Source organism: Salmo trutta, chromosome 35 (assembly GCF_901001165.1).
Source record: "Salmo trutta chromosome 35, fSalTru1.1, whole genome shotgun sequence".
NCBI classification, from domain to species: Eukaryota; Metazoa; Chordata; class Actinopteri; order Salmoniformes; family Salmonidae; genus Salmo; species Salmo trutta.
Window position 1 is genome coordinate 3875929 of NC_042991.1, and position 21477 is coordinate 3897405.

Below are 21477 nucleotides of genomic sequence, written 5' to 3' on the forward strand. Positions count from 1 at the left end.
GAAAGGGTGGAAAGCAAGAGAGAGTCAGGCTAGAATTACACAAAGCAAATTTCACGCACTTTTAGTTGCAGTTCCAGGTTGCAAGTGACATCATTTCAAGCAACTTTGCTGTTACATGACGCAACAAAAAAATAGCATGCAACAGCAAATGAAATTGAGGCTGCTACTGTCATTTTTTTTTAAATTCTGCACTCACCCCATGTTGTGCTGCTGCATTACATCATGGTTTCACAAATTATTTGTTTGTCCAACTGTTTGGTTATTGTAACAGCATGGATATAGACGAAATGCAGTCTGTACAATTTAGCTAGCTAGCCAAAATGACATTGCGAACACCAACATGCCTAGCTAGCAACGAGCTAACCATGCTAGCAAGGAATTAAGCTAACGTTAGCTAGCTAATTAGCACTGTTCAGGGTGAACAATTTCAGTTGAAACTGGTCAGGGAAAGGTTTGGGTTCACTTCAATAATTGCATTTATTGACTGCCAAACCATGTTCATTTGACTAGCCATGATGCCAATTTGTAGATATCTCCCGTTCTGCTAATGTCTCTTCTGTCAACCTTTATGCACACTGGCATTGACAGGGAGCTGTGTTTAAATGACAACTGGTTAGAATTCAGAAATTTCGAATGGATCATGTGACAAAAGTATTTGTTTTGATTGGCTGTTGCTTGCAACTAGCTGCACAAAGTTGAAAAGTTTGAACTGGATGCAACCAGGTAAGAGAGATACGATGGTTGGTGAAAGAAAAGTGGATACAGAGAATTTAGAGTGATGAACACAACGGTGGTTTGTGATTGGTCTTTTAGTGAAAGGACCAAATAGCCTCTCTCTTACTCTCTCTCTCTCTCTCTACACACACTCCCCCACACTCACACATATCCTAATGGCCCAAGTTTGCTCCCTGCCTGTCACTTCTAATAATCCCCAGGCCTCTCACTGTTACTGACCATCCCTTAGGAGAAATACCCCCCTCAACCTCCTCCAGTGTGTGTGTGTATGTGACAGAGTGTGATACTATTGACTGTGGTTTATATTACGTGTAGTTGGGCTCCCAGTGGATTAATGTGTGTGTGTGTGTGTGTGTGTGTGTGTGTGTGTGTGTGTGTGTGTGTGTGTGTGTGTGTGTGTGTGTGTGTGTGTGTGTGTGTGTGTGTGTGTGTGTGTGTGTGTGTGTGTGTGTGTGTGTGTGTGTGTGTGTGTGTGTGTTGTGTGTGTGTGTGTGTGTGTGTGTGTGTGTCTGTGTGTGTGTGTGTGGATATATATTAGGGTTGTTTTAGTGTATGATTATCAAGCTGGGCCTGACATATGGCAGTAGTAGCCCAATGGGTTCCAGTATACTGGGTCTTTGTGTGGTGTGTGATTGATTGCTCTGCTACAATATTGTCCGGGGGAAACTATATCAATTATTCACACCTTTATAATTCTCTGACTGAATACAAAGGGTACCAGGTTTCGCTCCCACGTTTAACAAACAGCAAATTACATTTGCTTGTAAATGATTTGTGAAGCACATATGAAGGCCTTATAAATGCTCTTTGAAGGCTTAATGAATCCTTTATACTGTACTTGTTGGTCATAGAGTGTAACCCATATTTTTGTATGCAGTCTGGTACATTGTGAAACTATGGGATGTAAGAGAATGGGAATTGAGATAGGCTTATCGCCCAATAAAGTCATTTGCAGCGTTTGGCTTTTTTGGGGGGTCAAAAACAATTGAAAATAATAAAATGTTGTTTTTCTAGGCAGAAATTTATTTCAGGCAACTGCTAAAGGACAGGAAGTTAACAGCACTCTAAAGTTGATATGCAAAAATAATAAATCACCTAGGTTTTCTTAGACACTTTGTTAAAGTTGTTTTTCCGCAGGGCAGCGATAGCAGCTAATGAGTTTCCCCCGACAATATTATAAGGAAATAACTGTCAGGTGTTGGAATGGGGATAGAGTTGGTTGCTACTTAACTTCAACAAATACTCACTGGTGGAAGGGTGGTGGGGCTGTGCAGAGGATATTGTGTGTGTCCGTGTGTGTGTTTGTTGAGAACAGATCTGCTGGTTTGACAACAAGCTCTGACTGTCTTACTGCAGAATCAGACGTCCAATCCCTTGTCCATGAACGTAACATTTTGAAGGTTAAGTTCAGGCATTAATTCTGAATTGTTAAGGTTTGCACTGGGATTGCCTAGCACTGGGATTGAACACGCGACCCTCGGAGCCGGAGCTGACAGTTTACGCCCATCCACAACACCCTAGCAAATCTCAAGCCAAAATAATTGTAATTAGTGCTCACCGTTGCCCCTAGAGGCCGGTTTTGAAGTAATCTCCTAACGTCCTGCTTACCTGGGCGGACGTCTAATTTCGCAGTGGATCTTGAGCGACCTGGCTAGGTTTGAATTTTTGCAGTTGAATATTTAGCTGTATCCTCTCTCTGAGAAAGAAACAGGCATGAGATCACAGGGGAAAGTGACAATATCAGTATCGGAATAGAGAAAGTGAAAGTGTGTAGAGCAAATAGTGTGTGTTACCCTTTATTCAGTGTTTGTGTGCGTCCGTGTCTGCGTCTGTGTCTGTAGCTCTATCTCTGAGTTCTAATAAAAGCCTATTTCGCCATCTGCTCCTCTTTACTAGTTAGTTGCTGTAGTGGCGAATGACAATGACACACTCTCCCTGCCCGTCAGAGCCAGTTTCCATCACTCTGCCTACACGCTCGCACACATACACACACAGACACACGCAGGCACACACACACATATGGGAATGTAAGATAGTCAAGGAAGACAGTGAAAAGAGAGCTAGATACAGAGAGACAGACTGAGCTGTGCAAGGACAGCACTATCAACCTAATTCAATGGAACCTACCAAACCCAGCTAAAATGAAAATGTGGCCTACTTGAAGCCTTCTCTCTGAACAATCACATAACAATACCAGTGTTTTTAGCCAAGACACAGTCCTATGCCACAACCCACTGAATCAGGGATATTCTGCTCTATTTGTGAAACAGTGGTTGCTCATGGTTCTTGTGGTTCTGTTGTTCCAGAGTCATTGGAACCTTCAAGATGGTTCTACAGAAGGTGGCGGAGGAGGGCCAGCTAGAGGTGACAGACACACTCATCGACGACAACAACACCGCCATCAGGGTAATTCCCAACACTGGTCCCTGATCAGTTTAGATATCCATAGTCATAAGAATGAGAATCCTCCATATTGATCTATGGACATCATACTGTATATACCGAACACAGCCAAAAAGACAAGTATTTTATTGATCTCAGGTGAGTATTGATCCAACAGCCACATACAGTGTATTCGGAAAGTATTCAGACCCCTTCCCCTTTTCCACATTTTGTTACTTAACAGCCTTGTTCTAAAATTGATTAAATTATATTTTTCCCTCATCAATCTGCACATAATAACCCATAATGACTGCAGCATTGAAGGTCCACAAGAACACATTGGCCTCCATCATTCTTAAATACAAGAAGTTTGGAACCACCAAGACTCTTCCTAGAGCTGGCCGCCCGGCCAACACTGAGCAATCGAGGGAGAAGGGCCTTGGTCAGGGAGGAGACCAATAACCCGATGGTAATTTTGACAGAGCACCAGAAAACCTCTGTGGAGATGGGAGAACCTTCCAGAAAAACAACCATCTCTGCAGCATTCCACCAATCTGTCCTTTATGGTAGAGTGGCCAGGCTGAAGCCACTCCTCAGTAAAAGGGACATGACAGCCCGCTTGGAGTTTGCCAAAAGGCACCTAAAGAAACAAGATTCTCTGGTCTGATGAAACCAAGATTGAACTCTTTGGACTGAATGCCAAGCGTCACGTCTGGAGGAAACCTTGCACCATCCCTACGGTCAAGCATGATGGTGGCAGCATCATGCTGTGGGGATGTTTTTTAGCAGCAGGGACTGGGAGACTAGTCAGGATCGAGGGAAAGATGAACAGAGCAAAGTACAGAAAGAACCTTGATGAAAACCTGCTCCAGAGCACTCAGGACTTCAGACTGGGGCAAAGGTTCTTCAACTTCCAACAGGACAACGACCCTAAGCACACGGAGTGGCTTTGGGACAAGTCTCTGAATGTCCTTGAATGGCCCAACCAGAGCCTGGACTTGAACCTGATTGAACATCTCTGGAGGGACCTGAAAATAGCACTGCAGCGATGCTCCCCATCCAACCTGACAGAGCTTGCAAATTTGTAGCGTCATACCCAAGAAGAATCGAGGCTGTAATCGCTGCCAAAGGTGCTTCAACAAAGTACTGAGTAAATGGTCTGAGTGCTTATGTAAATGTCATATTTCAGTTTTTATTTTTAATACATTTGCTAAAGAGTCTCACCTGTGTTTTAACTGAACATAAGTGTTTTTATTTACCGCATCCTGCTGAAAGATGCGGGGATACCATGGTAATGCCTCTAACTTCACTGGCTCTGCAGTCACAGGGCAGAGATAGAGAGTGAAAGAGAGAGAGGAGTAGAGGGAAAGAGAGAAAAAGAGAGAGAAAAAGAGAGCGAGAGAAAGAATGTAACAAATTGCTTGGGTTGCAATAAAGATCAGTTGACTGTCCAGTGAGGTGTACAAATCCCCTGAAGACAGGAAAGAAAAATTGCTCTGTCTCTACATCTTCCTGTTCAGATCAATCTAAGCACTTACTGTCAAACCAAATGTATCTTTGCACTGCAAGTGACCACAACTGTCTCTGTCAACCAATATTGAGCTTTACAACAATTGTTTTACAGAAATTGTAGGCAGATTCTGTCTCAAAAATGTACAGTTGTCACACTTTTTCCCCCCATATTCACTTGGCAAGAAAGCCGGAAGTCAAGTTTAGTTTAATGTCAACCAAGAATGGATTCGTTGTTCCAGTTTAATTAAAGATGTCATTATGAACATTATGAGTCTCTCTAAGTACAGATGTCAAATGTCCTATGGGGACTGTTTGGAGATGTGTTACCCACCCTGTCATGGAGCAATGGCTAGGGGAGAGTTGGGTTGAGTTACTCCTAGTGTGTTTCCCTCTCTCTCGCCCATTGACTTACATACCAGCAGAGAGGGTAACTAATCCTGGATGCCTCAATCCTGAGGCATACATGTCACGTAGCAAAACAAGAAAAGATTAGAGCAACGGATCTTGGCTACCTCTTTCACTGCCACTTTTATATTACCATTTCATTTAAGCAATATGAAATTGATTATGAATGATTTGTGGGGCATCTATATATTGCTTACGAAGACCTTATGAATGCTCTATGAAGCCTTTATTAGTTGTTGTTAATTTACTGTCTGACCATAATTTGTTTCTAGTTTGTTTTGCCTAATTCATTGGTTGACGCTTCCATTCCAGACCACTATTACCATATACATCAAGTACACGACCATGGATGGGACTGTGGGGGTTTGGAGTGACGGAGAATTCCTGGACATTCCGGGTGACCCGGAGGGAACGTTCCAGTTTGAGACGGACAGTCTGCTCTCCGGACACAGCCAGGGGTCAGGAGTGTCACCGGGGCGATCCATCCATGGAATTCCCACTTTTAGGAAGTGAGTCGACAACTCCATTAGTATAGCTGAAACATCATCAGCATCATTATAAATGTGCATGTATCAACACCATCGTTAAAACAATGTCATTAACAAAAACAATATCAAAGCAGACATCATTATTGTCAGCATAATCATTAAATACACCATTACGCTCAAACACCATATAGAAAATATATATCTTCATCGGCATAATTAATAACAACTATAGTAAAGACGTCATCATAATCATCATCTACTGTACACACCATGCATTTGAACAGACCTTTCTACTCCTGTAGCTGGCACCATAGTCTACAAGTTTGTATGGAGTGAATGTGTTACAGAAGTATGTTCCAGCCTCCAGGCAGTGCTTTCTGCTGATGACTATTATGCCGTGTCTAGACTTGACAGTACATGCAGCTTTAGTATTCTGATCATAGAGTTTTGATCATGGAATTCTGAACGTGTCAAGCGTCTACACCTACATTTAAATGTGTCTACCGTGTCCACAGTGTGTCCGGATTCCCTTTTCCTGTGTTATAGGCTAAATACGATCATAACACAACAACAACTGTTGGCAGTTGCTAACTACTGTAGCTAACTAGACAGATAACCTCTGTAACTAGCCAGCAAGCTAGCAAGCAACGCTAAAAGCATTGCATACGTGTTAGCATAACTCTAGCTAAATCCCCCAAAATGTATATAAATATTAGCTAGCCAGCAAACACGTTTCTCACACGTTATGAACATATTTCATCCAACTCTATAATGAAAAGGTGCATCTCGGTCCCAAAACAACAGTTTTCTGGACTTGTGGGAGAAGTGTTGATGACTTCGCCCACTGTATGCGCTTTCGGTAGCCTGATTGCATCCAGACTGAGAAGAAATCCACACACAATGCATCGCTGACCATCTGTGATCAGCCAGATCTGAACACAATCAGACCACTTTTGTGCGTCTAGATCCGTCTTTTCAATGCGATCTTCGTATTCCGATAGCATAAGTCGCATGTAGGTGTCAAGTTTAGACCCGACCTTAGCCTCTCTCTCTGTGTGGTGTTGTATTTTCTGCTGAATAATGTGTGGGCTAATAATGCGTAGGTGATATTGATTTCACATTGACCAGTCTGCCTGGCTAGGCTAGGACCCTTAATCCATCGTCATAACACATGTTGTGAATGTGTGCGTGTGTGTGTGCGCGTGCGTGCGTGCGTGCGTGCGTGAGTGTGTGTGTGTGTGTGTGTGTGTGTGTGTCTGTACATGCGTGTGTGTGTGTGTGGCCATACATCAGCCACTTATTTGGATGTATTAACATGAGTCTTTCACCATGATAACCTCCATTCCCCTGAATAGACTGGTTAAAATGGGAGTCAACTGGGCATTACAATGAAATGGGGCTCTGGCCATGAATCTTCATCAAAATCTATTGAACTGAAAAGTACTCTTATAAACTCCTAGAGTTTAGATGTACTGATTTAGTGGGTTCTATTTACTGGAAATAGTTTTTATAGTGTGTCCCCATAGTCAAATCGAAATCAAATCAAATTGTATCTGTTACATGCGCCGAATACAACAGGTGTAGATCTTACTGTGAAATGCTTACTAATGCCATTAACCAAAAACGCAGTTCAAGAAATACAATTAAGAAAATATGTACTAAATAAACTAAAGTGGAAATAACTGTACATACTGTATGTGTCCTGTAAGGAAGACACAGACTAAGGAGGAACTGTATTACCACACACACACACACACACACACACACACACACACACACACACACACACACACACACACACACACACACACACACACACACACACACACGAGCGCACACATACACACACACTGTATCCATTCCACACTTGCAGTCTAGAAACACAGACACAGACTCAGTTTCCACTGTGCTGTACAGTACCTGTCCACAGGTACAGTATACACACACCTGTCCTTGATGCTAGACAAGGGCACCTGTCATCCCCTAATCACTGTGGTAACAAAGAGCAAGACCTGTCAGTCGTACGGGACTGTAACTCAAAGAAACACACGGAGGGGACAGGGGACACTACAGTACTGGGGGCACAATGATGACCTCATGGAAGGACTTTGATGATATCAGCGGGCATTGATGCCATTGTATTAACCTGTTGGTGCTCCTTGGAGGCAGGACTGTTCTCCCTGCTCCCGTCCGGCAGGTAATACCAGTGCATCAAGGCTCAGACAAACAGACTCCTAAACAGCTTCTATCCCCTGGCTATAAGACACACCTACACTGCTGGTTAAAATTATTATTAATTCGATTTATTACTACCACTATGCTGCTGTTAATTGATTATTGATTGCAATTGCTATTAGTATATTACCATAAGTATTTATATATTCCTGCTACCAGTCACTCTTCAGCCCTGTTTACATGTATATCACACTGACATGACACTCTTGCACACACACACACTCACACACTAACACGCTCACACTAACACCCACACACTAACACACTCACACACTCACACGAACACTAACACCCACACACTAACACCCTCACACTAACAATCACACACTAAAACACTCACACTAACACCCACACACTTACACACACTAACACACTCCCACTAACACACTCACACAAACACATGCACACTAACACACACTAACACTCACACACTCACACTAACACTCACACTAACATACATACACTAACACACTCACATTAACACTCACACTAACACACTCACACTAACAGCCACACACTAACACCCTCACACTAATACACTAACATTAACACCCACACACTTACATACACACACTCACCACCATGCTATTTACTATTATGATTATTATTATTATTGATCCTGTTACCAGTCACTTTCTCCTGATCTCTGCCTACATCTACATATCTGCCATAATACTCCAGTATCCCTGCACATTGTACATGTGGTACTAGCACTGACCCTGTATATACAGCTGAAGTCGGAAGTTAACAAACACCAAATACATTTAAACCCAGTTCTTAACAATCCTGACATTTTCTCCAAATAAAAGTTCCCTGTTTCAGGTCAGTTAGGATCACCACTTTATTTTAAGAATGTGAAATGTCAGAATAACAGCAGATAGAACGATTTATTTCAGGTTTTATTTCTTTCATCACATTCCCAGTGGGTCAGAAGTTTACAGACACTCAACTAGTATTTTGTAGCATTGCCATTAGATTGTTCAACTTGGGTCAAACGTTTCAGGTAGCCTTCCACAAGCTTCCCACAATAAGTTGAGAGAATTTTGGCCCATTCCTCCAGTCAGAGCTGGTGTAACTGAGTCAGGTTTGTAGGCCTCCTTGCGCTCACACGCTTTTTCAGTTCTGCCCACAATACCTTGACTTTGTTGTCCTTAAGCCATTTTGCCACAACTTTGGAAGTATGCTTGGGGTCATTGTCCATTTGGAAGACCCATTTGCGACCAAGCTTTAACTTCCTGACTGATGTCTTGAGATGTTGCTTCAATATATCCACATCATTTTCCCTTCCTCATGATGCCATCTGTTTTGTGAAGTGCACCAGCCCGTCCTGCAGCAAAGCACCCCCACAACATGATGCTGCCACCCCCGTGCTTCACAGTTGGGATGGTGTTCTTCAGCTTGCAAGTCTCCCCCTTTTTTCTCCAAACATAACAATGGTCATTATGGCCAAACAGTTCTATTTTTGTTTCATCAGACCAGAGAACATTTCTCCAAAAAGTACGATCTTTGTACCCATGTGCAATTGCAAACCATAGTCTGGCTTTTTTATGGCGGTTTTGGAGCAGTGGCTTCTTCCTTGCTGAGCGACTTTTCAGGTTATGTCGATATAGGACTCGTTTTACTGTGGATATAGATACTTTTGTACCTGTTTCCTCCAGCATCTTCACAAGGTCCTTTGCTGTTGTTCTGGGATTGATTTGCACTTTTCGCACCAAAGTATGTTCATCTCTAGGAGACAGAATGCGTCTCCTTCCTGAGCATTATGACTGCTGCGTGGTCCCATGGTGTTTATACTTACGTACTATCGTCATGCCCTGACCGTGGAGAGCCCTCTGGGTTCTCTGTGGTGTAATAGGTCAGAGCGTGACTAGGGGGGTTTCTAGATAGTATATTTCTATGTTGGTGTATGTGTATGGTTCCCAATTGGAGGCAGCTGATAATCGTTGCCTCTAATTGGGGATCATACTTAGTGTGTTCCTTTTCCCACCTGCGCGGTGGGATATTGTTTTGTTTTGTATGTGTGCTTATGTGCGCTACGTATTTCACATCGTTATATCTTTGTTGTTTTGAGAAGTTTCACTATTTGTCCCGCTCTGTCCTTAGAGATCCTTTTAATTCTCTATTTGGTTAGGTCAGGGTGTGACTAGGGTGGGCAATCTAGTTTTTCTATTTCTTTGTTGGCCTGGTATGGTTCCCAATCAGAGGTAGCTGTCTATTGTTGTCTCTGATTGGGGATCATACTTAGGCAGCCTTTTTCCACCTTTAGTTTGTGGGATCTTGTTTTTGGCACTGTGCTGTGTAGCCCTACTAGATGTTACGTTTTGTATTTTGTTGTTTTTCGGTGTTCATCTATTAAATAAAAATGTACGCCTACCACGCTGCACCTTGGTCCGATCCTTCCATCGACGAGCGTAAAACAAGATCCCACCACAAACGGACCAAGCAGCATGGCAAAGAGGAGCAGGGATCCTGGGCACGGGAGAGAAGGGAGTGGAGGACTTCCTGGACGTGGGAGGAGATCATGGCAGGAGATAAGAGCCTGCCATGGAAGCAGGCGGAGGCAGCGAAGGAGGATCAACGACGACTCCGGGGTTCGCTACCATGACGGAAGCCCGAGAGGCAGCCCCCCCCAAAAAAAATTGTGGGGGGGGGGGGCACACGGGGTGGTTGGCGGAGCCAGGGTTTCAACCAGAGCCAACTCCCCGTACTCAGCATGGGGAGCGTGTGACCGGGCAGGCACCATGTTTTGCGGTAATACGCACTGTGTCTCCAGTGCACATCCACAGCCCGGTGCGTCCTGTGCCAGCTCCCCGCACTTACCGTGCGAAGGTGGTCCTTTGTCCAGGACACGTTGTGCCAGCTCTATGCTCCAGACCTCCAGTGCGCCTCCACGGCCCAGTATATCCTGCACCGGCCATAGGTACTGTGTCTCCAGTGCGCCTTCACAGCCCAGTGCATCCTGTGCCAGCTCCCCACACTTGCCGTGCGAAGGTGGTCCTTTGTCCAGGACACGTTGTGCCAGCTCTACACTCCAGACCTCCAGTGCGCCTCCACGGTCCAGTATATCCTGTGCCAGCTACATGCACCCGGCCTCCAGTGCGTCTCCAGCCTGGTACGTCCTGTGCCTGCTCCACGCACGAAGCCTCCAGTGATGATCCATGGTTCGAAGCCTCCAGTGATGATCCATGGCCCGAAGCCTCCAGTGATGATCCATGGCCCGAAGCCTCCAATGATGATCCATGGCCCGGAGCCTCCAGTGATGATCCTTGGCCCGAAGCCTCCAGTGATGATCCATGGCCCGAAGCCTCCAGTGATGATCCATGGTCCGAAGCCTCCAGTGATGATCCATGGTCCGAAGCCTCCAGTGATGATCCAGGGCCCGAAGCCTCCAGTGATGAAAACACTAACAACAGGTAGTTATTACACCATGTTTTTGTTTGTAAAATGTCTTTACAAAACAAGAATGGCATCTCTCTACTGTTTAGAATTTACTGCAGTGTATGTTACAGGAACGAATCAGACATGATGCATTATATTTCAATATGTTTTATATCATTTTTTGGCATTGAGTGATTCCAAAATACAAGACTTTGTATATACACCATCTACCGATACAGATACAGTAGTAGTGCTAGTCAACCCTGTCTTCTGCATTTAGCCACAGGTTCACGTCACATTCACATCACATCTTATGTCATCTTGGGCAATACACCTAGGAAATAATATTTTGGCATGCCTGCTCCATCCCTGGCAATCTTCTGCAGATATGTCCAGGCATCCAGCATTCATTGTGTCCAGGAGGGACATTTGATCATGTGGATGGTGGTCATAAACCTTCCACATCCATAAGGAAAATAATTCCTCTATGGGGTTGAGGAATGGAGAGTAAGGTGGGAGGAAAAGTGACACCATCCTGGGATGGGCTGCAAACCACTCTGTGACTGCACAGGAGTGGTGAAATGCCACATTGTCCCATACAATTACAAATGTTGGCCGATTTCGCCTCACTGCAACCCTTTCCTCACCTAGCACAACCCTTCCATAGGGGTCATCCAAGAATGAAATGAGATGCTCGGCCCAATTAGCGGTTTGTGTAAAAGCAATCCATCAGAGGATATTGCTGCACACATTGTGATGTTGGCACCCCTCTGGCCCGGGACATCCACTGTGGCTCTTTTCCCAATCACATTACTTCCTCGCCGCCGTGTTTTGGCCAGGTTGAAACCAGCCTCATCCACAAAGATGAATATGTGGGGTGTTTGCCTGGCTTCAATCTCCATGACTCTCTAAAATAAATCCACAAGGCAACATAAGAGTTAGGCTAGTTTACATAATTTAGGTATTATGTAAACATAAAGATTACATAATACCTAAAAACATCTCATTGTGTGTCTCTGCCCTGTTTGGTTTTGTTCAAAACCAGTTCTGTATTTCATAGTCATCTTACCTGGACATATTGGTTCCTGAGTTGCTTGACTCGTTCAGAGTTCCTCTCAAAGGGGACAGTGTAAAACTGCTCCATCCTGACTTGATGTTGTTTCAGGACTGTAGAAATAGTTGTTACTGTATGCTTACATTGTGAATATTTCCAATGTGATGTTGTCTGCCAACAATCTCTGTGAGTTTTATGCCATTGTTTCTGATGACCATATCAACGATTGCAGTTTCCTGCACAGCAGTGAAATTCCTACCTCTCCCGCCTGTGTGTCACGAATCCCACCGAAGGTGGCTCCCCTGCCTGCTCGGGCGGCGCTCGCCGGTCGTTGTCGCCGCCCTACTAGTTGCCGCTGATCCCTTTTTCCTTTTCGGTTGGTATGTCTTATTGTTTGCACCTGTTCCTTATTTGTGTCTCTTGATTTATGGTTATTTAAGCCTGTTTAGCCCGCCCAGGTTTGTGCGGGATTATTTTCGTCAGAGTGCTTTTTTTGTTGGATGTGCTGGCGATCTGCATGTGTTATTTTCTGTGCGAACTGTGGACCCGTTGTATTGGGCACTTCGTTATTCACGCAGAAAGATGTATGGCTCCCAGGTGTCTTTTATACAGGTAACGAGCTGAGATTAGGAGCACACTCTTAAAGGGAGTGCTCCTAATCTCAGTTTGTTAGCTGTATAAAAGACACATGTCCACAGAAGCAATCAATCAGATTCCAAACTCTCTACCATGGCCAAGACCAAAGAACTCTCCAAGGATGTCAGGGACAAGGCTGGAATGGGATACAAGACCATCGCCAAGCAGCTTGGTGAGAAGGTGACAACAGTTGGTGCGATTATTCGCAAATGGAAGAAACACAAAATAACTGTCAATCTCCCTCGGCCTGGGGCTCCATGCAAGATCTCACCTCGTGGAGTTGCAATGATCATGAGAACGGTGAGGAATCAGCCCAGAACTACACGGGAGGATCTTGTCAATGATCTCAAGGCAGCTGGGACCATAGTCACCAAGAAAACAATTGGTAACACACTACGCCGTGAAGGACTGAAATCCTGCAGCGCCCGCAAGGTCCCCTTGCTCAAGAAAGCACATATACATGCCTGTCTGAAGTTTGCCAATGAACATCTGAATTATTCAGAGGACAACTGGGCGAAAGTGTTGTGGTCAGATGAGACCAAAATGGAGCTCTTTGGCATCAACTCAACTCGCCATGTTTGGAGGAGGAGGAATGCTGCCTATGACCCCAAGAACACATCCCCACCATCAAACATGGATGTGGAAACATTATGCTTTGGGGGTGTTTTTCTGTTAAGGGGACAGGACAACTTCACCGCATCAAAGGGACGATGGACGGGGCCATGTACCGTCAAATCTTGGGTGAGAACCTCCTTCCCTCAGCCAGGGCATTGAAAATGGGTCGTGGATGGGTGTTCCAGCATGACAATGACCCAAAACACATGGCCAAGGCAACAAAGGAGAGGCTCAAGAAGAAGCACATTAAGGTCCTGGAGTGGCCTAGCCAGTCTTAATCCCATAGAAAATCCTTGGAGAGAGCTGAAGGTTCGAGTTGCCAAACGTCAGCCTCGAAACCTTAATGACTTGGAGAAGATCTGCAAAGAGGAGTGGGACAAAATCCCTCCTGAAATGTGTGCAAACCTGGTGGCCAACTACAAGAAACGTCTGACCTCTGTGATTGCCAACAAGGGTTTTGCCACCAAGTACTAAGTCATGTTTTGCAGAGGGGTCAAATACTTATTTCCCTCATTAAAATGCTAATCATTTTATAACATTTTTAACATGCGTTTTTCTGGATTTTTTTGTTGTTATTCTGTCTCTCACTGTTCAAATAAACCTACCATTAAAATTATAGACTGATAATTTCTTTGTCAGTGGGCAAACGTACAAAATCAGCAGGGGATCAAATACTTTTTTCCCTCACTGTATGTACTCCTCTCGCTCTCCCATTTGGTATAAACAGAGAACAAGAGAAATTAAGCAGTGTGTGCTGTGGTCTTCAGGTCTGAGCTGCCACGATAGAGTGATAGAAGAGAAAGTGGTTTCTCTTTTCTCTCACACACACACACACACACACACACACACACACACACACACACACACACACACACACACACACACACACACATACTGTACACATAAACACACACTACCCCATCTCACCAGTTATAGGCTTTACCCCTTTCTCTGGGAGTCCAGAATGATTTATTGCTGATCTTTTTATGCATTTTATATCATCTCCACCCGGCCATAGCCAGCTTGTTTTGCAGGGGTTTTGCTATTCATATAAATCACCTCCCACTTGTCTTGTTGTACTGCCAGTAAAGCACATCCACTAAATATGGAACACACACTCAGTTAGTTGTGATGAATGGGTTGGCATTGGGAGCAACCTATGATTTTTGACACTGTGACCACAACAAGTGTTGGAAGACCTACAATGGTTCCTCCTTTAAAAGTTGCGAGCTTGCACCACGGGACTTAGAGGTACCCAGCGTCACGGCGTCATTGCTCCAGACCACCACAAGGGGAAGTTAGAGCACTTATTATGCATTTGGGTCCCAAGGTTTTTATATGACCATATCGAGTGGTTCCAATGACGAATTTTGACGCGAGCCACCCTTGCCTTTGTGGCGTTCTTAAACAAAGATGGCTGACAAAACATTACGGTGGAACCAAATGTAAGAGTTTATAACGTCATAACAAGTCAAGCAAAAATGTACAATTGAGAGAAATATGTTAGTTAATGTAGAGACAAACGTTTGTGCATATTTTTTTGTCATGAAGTTAATTTACGAAAATTACTATTTAGCAAGTTATTAGCCAGCTAGTTAGTGTTAGGAGATTTAATTTGTAATTCGTGTTGTTTAATGTTTTAGGGACTCCTGAGAAAACCAGCAAACCAGGCTTGTCGTCTTGTGAAACAGTAGATGTAAAGAATCTAGCTAGCTAAACCATTTACTGCAAATTGAATGTACAATTGTGTAAGCTTGCCTTGCAATGCAGCTGAAGTAACATAGCTAGCTAACTATTTACTTGCTTATTGTGTAATGGAGGATAAAAATAACTGTATGCCTATGGATGTGTAGCTAGCTACAGTACGTAGCCGATCTGTGTATGGACCCTAAAACATTAGGTTCTGAACTAATATTCATACCAATCTATGAACCTCAGCTATCATAGTTGTTGTATCAACTTCAAGTCTGAATGGCATTAATGAAGCCTATGGATAGAGTAGAATATAATAACTTTATTGTGCCAAGGATGCAAGTCCTATACACATGTACTGTAGTTGTTACCACGCATGAGATTCCCACATTGTAGCCTGTACGTTGAATATATTCACTGGTCATGTACTCTTCCTTGGCAAATAAAGGTGTGGTTCAGCTATGAATCTCTGAGACATTCTTTTTCAGTCATATCAAACTCCATTATTTGAATGATGCTGTGTCTGCATGTATGTATTACAATAATACACTTCAACAGTGTTTCCCACTACTAATCCTGGGACATCAATGATTAGACATTGTAACTATGCTATAGACTAGAAACATGATTGATTTGTAATTCACATATACAAAAAACTATGCATATCTAACTCCCTTCATCTGCATTAATCTGACACAGGATAGTATTTCAGTGAGATACTTAATTTCAACCAGTGGAGAATGTGAAATGCTTTATTGAAAGAAGTTCATTATCCAGGTGTTATAAATACATAAATGCATTATAATTATGATAATTGCAATATTATAAATACAAGTTCAATCTGTACTTCAATGCACATATGTTGTCCATTATAAAACGAGGAAGAAAGACGAGGTGGGGAGTGAGGTGTAGAAGACAGAAAGGGAAAGAGGTAAGAACAGCGGCAGACAGCATATGATTCATAAATTACAGTGCTACCCTAATATTCTCTCAGTTCATCACAATTGCGGTGTCTCCTTACCAGCCTTGGGCCCCCAGTTGGCCCGAAGGTTATCTTAAGAGCGGGTGAGGTGGCGATGACGGGACTGGCTTCCTCTCTCACATCAAAGCATACCTGCAGGCGAGAGAGCATGATTTAGCCTTGGTTTTTTAATTCTAACACGGTCAGTCATCTTAAATCAGGAGGTGAAATGCAAAACTGACATTGGATCATTAACTCTGGGACTACTACATCTCTGTCTGCATTGCATCTCTTTAATAATACTTCCTGTTGATCCGACCAAGTGACATCATGCTGTGCCCTCTGTGTCTGCCAGTTCAGATGCGGGAGGGGTTCACCAAAACAGCTGATATAACCTAGAGGATTTAGGGAGAAGGGGGAGAGGGATTAAGTGAAGAAGAGAGACTGTGTGTGTGGTCTCACCTGGTGTCCACACCAAGTGGCTACAGAGTACTTTATACTGAAAAACAGACACATGAGGACAAACAATAGAAGATAATGTCAATAGAAGATACTGTATGTGACGCAGACACCTATTGGAGTGAAACATATAAATATAGAGGGCTATGTGTCTCACCACTTGGTTATTGCAAGGCTAACCCCCAGGGAAATCATGACTTGGCAACAACAGATAGTCCAGTGAAAGTGGCTGTGTTTATGTGGTGTAAATCTGAAAATTAGCTGCTGACATCATAAGGGTTTTTTAATTAATGCTTGTGAGACAGGTTCCACGTACAACAAGACAGGCAGAGATGGAGAAAAATAACACAGAATAGTTTAATTACCTCTGGTTATAGACACTTTTGCCAGCAATGAAACTTCCACGGCCTGTTCCTCAGACAGTGAACATCTGGCAATATCTACGTTTTCGACCCCTTAGTCAGCTCGCTTTCTGAAAGTAAAGAAAACAGCTTATTTTTTATAGATATGAAAACAATAACTGAGATATGACCGTTCAATCTAATGCAGCAGATGTCATTTTTAGGATACGTCAATACAGCCCAGTGCTGCTTACCAGAGATGCCATCTTCGTAGGTGTCCGCTTTGACTTCCTTTGTGTCGGAAGAAAGTTGCTTTCAGAGCAATTATTTTTTGATTGAAAATAAAAAATGTTTTGCTCTCGACAAAAAGACACAAATGTACCTCCATAGCGTTTAACAATTTGCCTGTGAATAACCACACCTTCATACAAACGTGCTACTGTCTACAGAATATGGTATAAGGATATATCCAGAAAGTTCCCCTTGGATTTACCTGAGGGACGCATTAGTCTTTGTATCCCCTTTTGATATTCACCACAATACCACAACACCTGGGTCTGTAGTGTGAGAAACAAAGGCATTATCCCTTTAGATGCCACAGTCATGAATTAATCAACACTAGCACACTGACACATATGCCGTACTTAAATTATCTTTATTTGTTTGAGCTATTGAAATATCCATACTCCTCATTTACAAAGCAGAGGAAACCGAGGCAGGGATTGATGAGAAGGTTAATTTGACTAGGCTTTTGTTTATTATCCCTTTAGATGCCACAGTCATGAATTAATCAACACTAGCACACTGACACATATACCGTACTTAAATTATCTTTATTTGTTTGAGCTATTGAAATATCCATACTCCTCATTTACAAAGCGGAGGAAACCGAGGCAGGGATTGATGAGAAGGTTAATTTGACTAGGCTTTTGTTTACTTCATTCATTCATTTGGTTTGTTTTGTGTTGTGTTGGGATAAAAGCAAGCTCATTCTGTGCCAGTGTGAGGCCATCCTGCTTTCTGGACCTCCTTTGATCCTACCCACAATGCAACAGATTGGCGGCGCATAAAACAGCATTGGGATGGTGTTGTGTTGTGAGGTCTTTTATCTCTATAGTTTTTATGTGTATAAGTGTACTGCAGCACCAAATGACAGTTGTAGAAAGTAAAATCAAATCAAATTCTATTTTTCACATGCGGCGAATACAACGGGTGTAGACTTAATCGTGAAATGCTTGCTTACGAGCCCTTCCCAGCGACGTAGAGTTAAAAAATAATAATACAAAGAAAAATAGTAACACAAGAGGAATAGATAGATACAGATATAGATACATACTGTGTATATATATATATATACTGCTCAAAAAAATAAAGGGAACACTTAAACAACACATCCTAGATCTGAATGAAAGAAATAATGTTATTAAAACCTCTTGGCGTTCCCCTAGGATAGGGGGCGCTAAAGCGATTTTTGAAAGAAATTCGTGCACATTTTAAACGGCCTCCTACTCAAACTCAGAAGCTAGGATATGCATATAATTAATACTTGTGGATAGAAAACACCCTAAAGTTTCTAAAACTGTTTGAATGGTGTCTGTGAGTATAACAGAACTCATATGGCAGTCAAAACCCCGAGACTGATCGTAACAGGATGTGGAATTCTGAATTGTGGACTCAACTTCACATCTTTGCCTATTAATCACACCGTGAGCTATGGTTCATTGAGCACTTCCTATTGCTTCCACTAGATGTCCCCAGTCTTTACAAAGTGATTTGAGCCTTCTACTGTGGAAACTGAATGAATGAGACGCTGTTGAAATTTGTCACATGAGGAGGGCCATCACCATTATGACGCCGGCGGCCCTGTCTACCCTCCCCTTTCGAAACGTTTTGAAAACACAATACAATCGTCCCCCTCGAATCTTATTGGCTCTCTTGTTGAAACAGGCCCTGAAGATTTATGTTATACAACGTTTGACATGTTTGAACGAACCTAAATGGGAAAAAAATGTTTTTTCTCGAAATAGCTGTCCCGCGCCCAACGGAGCATTTGGATCAACCTTCAGACGCGCTAACAACAACAAGCTAATGGAACATAAAGGATGAACTTTTTCGAACGAAAATACATTTGTTGTGGACCTGTGATTCCTGGAAGTGCTTTCTGATGAAGACAACCAAAGGTAAGGGATTATTGACAATAGTATACAAGACTAGATGTGATATGCGATTGTTCCAAGATGGCGCAGGCCTGTATTTACTAGGTAGTATCGCATCCCCTTTTATCGCAAAGTGTGATTACCCAGTAAAGTTATTTTTAAATCTGGTATTACAGGTGCTTTCAAGAGATATTCATCTATAAATCTTAGAATGACAATATAGTATTTGAGTAAATTGTAGCACTGTTTCACTGGATGCATTTGAGGGAAAAACGCGCCGATGTAAAATGCTGTTTTTATATATAAATATGAACTTTATCGATCAAAAGAATGCATGCATTGTGTAACATGATGTCCTAGGTGTGTCATCTGATGAAGTTTGTAAAAGGTTAGTGCTGCATTTAGCTGTTTTTTGGTTATTTGTGATGTGGTTGGTCGGAAAATGGCTATGTGGCTACTTTTACGATATAATCCGCTAACATAATCCAATGTTTTGCTTTGAAATCGGACAACGTGGGTCGATTCAGGAGAGATATATCTATAAAACGATATGAGACAGTCCTATATTTGAAAAAACAAAATATTAAATTTCGTTATGCTAATGGCGATAGGATCTTTCGCTGGATGTCCGGCCGCACAGGGGTTAAATACTTTTTACTTTACATAGTTGAATGTGCTGACAACAAAATCACACAAAAATAATCAATGGAAATCCAATTTATCAACCCATGGAGGTCTGGATTTGGAGTCACACTCAAAATTAGAGTGGAAAACCACTCTAATTTGTCCTTAAAACAAGTAAAAATGAGGCTCAGTAGTGTGTGTGGCCTCCACGTGCTTGTATGACCTCCCCACAACGCCTGGGCATGCTCCTGATGAGGTGGCGGATGGTCTCCTGAGGGATCTCCTCCTAGACCTGGACTAAAGCATCCGCCAACTCCTGGACAGTCTGTGGTGCAATGTGGCGTTGGTGGATGGAGTGAGACATGATGTCCCAGATTGTGCTCAATTGGATTCAGGTCTGGGGAACGGGCGGGCCAGTCCATAGCATCAATGCCTTCCTCTTGCAGGAACTGCTGACACACTCCAGCCACATGAGGTCTAGCATTAGGAGGAACCCAGGGCCAACCGCACCAGCATATGGTCTCACAAGGGGTCTGAGGATCTCATCTCGGTACCTAATGGCAGTCAGGCTACCTCTGGCGAGCACATGGAGGGCTGTGCGGCCCCCCAAAGAAATGCCACCCCACACCATGACTGACCCACCGCCAAACCGGTCATGCTGGAGGATGTTGCAGGCAGCAGAACGTTCTCCACGGCGTCTCCAGACTCTGTCACGTCTATCACGTGCTCAGTGTGAACCTGCTTTCATCTGTGAAGAGCACAGGGCACCAGTGGCGAATTTGCCAATCTTGGTGTTCTCTGGCAAATGCCAAACCTCCTGCACGGTGTTGGGCTGTAAGCACAACCCCCACCTGTGGACGTTGGGCCCTCATACCACCCTCATGGAGTCTGTTTCTGACCGTTTGAGCAGACACATGCACATTTGTGGCCTGCTGGAGGTCATTTTGCAGGGCTCTGGCAGTGTTCCTCCTGCTCCTCCTTGCACAAAGGCGGAGGTAGCGGTTCTGCTGCTGGGTTGTTGCCCTCCTACGGCCTCCTCCACGTCTCCTGATGTACTGGCCTGTTTCCTGGTAGCGGACACTATGCTGGCAGACACAGCAAACCTTCTTACCACAGTTCGCATTGATGTGCCATCCTGGATGAGCTGCACTACCTGAGCCACTTGTGTGGGTTGTAGACTCCATCTCATGCTACCACTAGAGTGAAAGCACCGCCAGCATTCAAAAGTGACCAAAACATCAGCCAGGAAGCATAGGAACTGAGAAATGGTCTGTGGTCCCCACCTGCAGAACCACTCCTTTATTGGGGGTGTCTTGCTAATTGCCTATAATTTCCACCTGTTGTCTATTCCATGTGCACAACAGCATGTGAAATTTATTGTCAATCAGTGTTGCTTCCTAAGTGGACAGTTTGATTTCACAGAAGTGTGATTGACTTGGAGTTACATTGTGTTGTTTAAGTGTTCCCTTTATTTTTTTGAGCAGTGTATATATATATATATATATATATATATATATATATATATATATATACAGGGAGTACCAGTACCGAGTTGATGTGCAGAGGTATGAGGTATATTTTGTGGCAAAGAAGGGGGCCGAGTGATAAATGGCAGATATGTGAGGGCAGAACAAATAAACAGGCTCTGCCCTCTCACTAAGGTGTGGCCAGATGGTGAACTGCAAAGCACAAAATGGCACCTTGGTATTGATAAAACCTGAGACAGGATTGTGAGGAGGTTTTACTGGCCAGGAATTCAATCAATCAGTCAAATGTATTTATAAAGCCCTTCTTACATCAGCTG

At 43.3% G+C, this 21477-nt stretch overlaps 1 protein-coding gene across 4 annotated transcripts in view; it reads left to right on the plus strand.

Moving 5' to 3' along the window:
• Window positions 1–21477, plus strand: part of otofa (otoferlin a) — a 137203-nt gene that overhangs the window by 51741 nt on the left and 63985 nt on the right. For all 4 annotated transcript variants that reach the window (XM_029733007.1, XM_029733009.1, XM_029733006.1 and 1 more), the window contains exons 4-5: window positions 3042–3141; window positions 5347–5543. In XM_029733007.1, coding sequence (XP_029588867.1) covers window positions 3042–3141; window positions 5347–5543 — 297 coding nt within the window. The remainder of the gene's footprint in view (window positions 1–3041; window positions 3142–5346; window positions 5544–21477) is intronic.